This window comes from Psammomys obesus, unplaced genomic scaffold, assembly GCF_907164565.1.
Source record: "Psammomys obesus unplaced genomic scaffold, mPsaObe1.curated_primary_1811, whole genome shotgun sequence".
NCBI lineage: Eukaryota > Metazoa > Chordata > Mammalia > Rodentia > Muridae > Psammomys > Psammomys obesus.
The window spans coordinates 19,036,731-19,039,544 of record NW_026595981.1 but is presented as its reverse complement, the minus strand read 5'-3'; the positions used below and the strand labels follow the sequence as shown (position 1 = coordinate 19,039,544).

General features: G+C 49.8%; 1 protein-coding gene across 1 annotated transcript in view; it reads left to right on the top strand.

Moving 5' to 3' along the window:
- The window catches only part of Eme1 (essential meiotic structure-specific endonuclease 1), an 8,512-nt gene that overhangs the window by 4,990 nt on the left and 708 nt on the right, over positions 1–2,814 (top strand). Inside the window, exons 4-8 of the mRNA XM_055619904.1 lie at positions 415–501; positions 596–714; positions 911–1,031; positions 1,258–1,373; positions 2,811–2,814. The exon at positions 2,811–2,814 is cut by the window's right edge and continues 192 nt beyond it. Of these exons, the coding sequence (XP_055475879.1) occupies positions 415–501; positions 596–714; positions 911–1,031; positions 1,258–1,373; positions 2,811–2,814 (447 nt within the window). The remainder of the gene's footprint in view (positions 1–414; positions 502–595; positions 715–910; positions 1,032–1,257; positions 1,374–2,810) is intronic.

Here is a 2,814-nt window from a genome sequence, read left to right as displayed (position 1 = left end):
TGTGTGTGTGTGTGTGTGTGTGTGTGTGTGTGTGTGTGTGTGTGTGCGTGTGCGTGCACCATGGTGCGTGCATGGAAGTCAGAGGACAAGTTGTGGCATCACTTTCCTCCTTCCACCTTTATATGGAATCCAGGCATCCAACTCTGGTCACCAGGCTCTTAGGGCAAGTACTTTTAGCCACTGAATCATCTTGCCCATCCTGTTCATCTTCTGTCTCTGAGATGCAATGCACCAGCACTGGACAAACTGTTGAAGGGGGAGGGACAGGGTGACAGTGGCTTTTGTTGCCACCATGACTTCATTCAAGAAGGACAAGATATTTACATAGGGCCATTTACCCAGAAGATCCAGCCCGCCCCCAGGACCCACACCCGCTGACCTCCTTCCCTATGCTGTGTTCGGGGGCTTTGGCAGGATGGAGAAGACTGGGTGGAAGAGCCGACGATCCTGGTGTTGCTCCCGGCAGAGGCCTTCATGTCCATGGTCTACAACTTAAAGCAGGTATGTGGGGCCAGGAGGTAGGACTGAGGCATGGAAGGGAGCCAGCCTCTACCTGAGGAGCCAGTGTTAATGCCCTTTCTGCCATTTCATGCAGGGAAGTCCTGGCAGCACTGAGAACGGAAAGGAGACACTTCAGGGCTTTGTAACTGATGCCACAGCAAGGACAGGAAAAGCCCTGTCACTGGTGATTGTAGACCAGGAGAAGTGCTTCAGGTATGGACATGCCCTAAAGATAGAGGCCTTAAAGGGACAGCTCACAGGTTCTCAGGGGGAGCTTATTCACCCTGGCCCCCAAGGTATTCTGCAAGATAGTGTCCCTGACAAGCCATGGGATATGCTGGTCGATCGGCCTGCAACACTTCTGCCTGCGCTCAGTGTGGGGCTGTTCTTCTGATTTCCTCTCCTCCAGAGCTCAGAATCCTCCGAGGAGAAGGAAATCAGGAATGGCAAATAAACAGGCCAAAGAGAAGCAGCAGAAGAGACAAGAGTCTTGCGCAAGGCTCATGGTGTCCAGATTAGTCATGGAGGAGGTAAGAACTTCCTGTTGCCTGGCTCGGGTGAGCACTCACTGGTTATCTAACCAGGTTTCCACCTGAGTGAATAAAAGTCACGCTAGCGCTGCTTTCACCCTTGGACTGAGTGAGAGAGGGGATAAATGGAGCCGAGAGGCTGAGTGTAGCTTCAGCGAACATTGAGAAGATGACTTCCAACCAGTCTCTCCACTCTTCCAGTCCACTGTTGCCTTTGGATTTCTAGGCCTTGGTGGAGCTGCAGCTGTATACAGAAACCCAGGCACGGATCGTGCAGAGCTGGAAAGAGCTGGCTGACTTCGCCTGTGCGTTTACAAAGGCTGTGGCTGAAGCACCCTTCAAGTGAGTGGCCTGACAAGTCCCTCCACGCCAGGTCTTGCTTCTCCCTTGGCTCTTACAGCCCCCCCCCCCCAAAAAAAAAAAAACAAAAAAGCTCCTTTCTCCTAACCTCTGCCACCAACACAGTGTGTCTTTTGAGGAAGAAGCCAATCTTATACTGGAGATTCTTGACAAAAGCCTCAGATCTTGGGGTCTGGAGAGATGGCTCAGTGGTTAAGAACACTTGCTGCCCTTGCACAGGTCCCAGACTCTTCCCAGCACCCACATGACAGCTCACAACTGTCTACAACTCCAATTCCAAGGGACCTAACACCGTCTTCTGGCCAATGAGGGCACCAGGCAAGTACAGGATGTACACATATACATGGAGGCAAACACCCCTATGCATAAATAATCCAAGCCCTTTATAAAAATATTCTCTTTCACTTATGTGCAAGTATATTCTGAGTTGATGCTGAATTACCCGGATTCATTCAGGTCAAATCTTGAGTGATCCTAATCAGAATTGAAAACTAAGAGACCTCAGAGACAACCCTGCCAAATGCCTTATTTTATATTGAGGGAACCGAGACCTGAGATTGAGTTGTTTAAACAACTCACTTGCTCTGAGCAAGTGAGAACCTGTATAGATTCTAAATTGCCCAATACTCAGTCTCGTGCCTACTCCCCAACAGTACAACCCCATCTCGACAGCCAGAAATAAACCCATACCTTCACTTGTAAAAAGGACTAGACGCAGGGGTTGTTTTTTTAATCTTTTTGCATGTTTATGCACATGCACGGGACAATAACCAGGTACAGGTCTTTACAGAAGGACGCAGGAGTTCCTTTGCCACTGCATATGAAGGGATAGCTGGCCTGTGATTCCAAGGGTTCTGTACAGTAAAATGTACAGAAGTAGGGTAGAACAGTACAGCAGAAGGCGCTGTAGGCGGCGGTTACAGATGCAGGATGCACTTTACCTGCTCAGTTACTCCCTCGGGCCCAGATGCAATTTTCCTTCCTTTCTGTGTGTGCGAGTGTCTTGCGTGCATTCGCCTGTGCACGTGTGCACTGCCCCAGGAGGGCAGAAGTTCCTCTGGAACTGGAGTCAGGCAGTAGTGAGCTGCCATGTGAGTGCCAGGAGTCAGATCTGGTACTCTGGAAGAGCAGTCAGGGCTCCTAACCGCGGAGTCATCATCTCTCCAGACTAACTAAACGCACTATTTATTTATTTACTTGTTCATTCATTCATTTTGGTTTTTGGAGACAGGATTTCTCTGTGTAGCCTTGGCTGTCCTGGATTCACTTCACAGACCAGGCTGACCTTGAACTCAGAGATCCACTTGCCTCTGCCTCTCCCCCGAGTGTTGGGGTTCTAGGTGGGTGCCACTGCTCACAGCTCTAAATGTAGTTTTTTAAAGCGCCTGTAACCAACACTATGCTTGAGAACAAAGAAAGACTC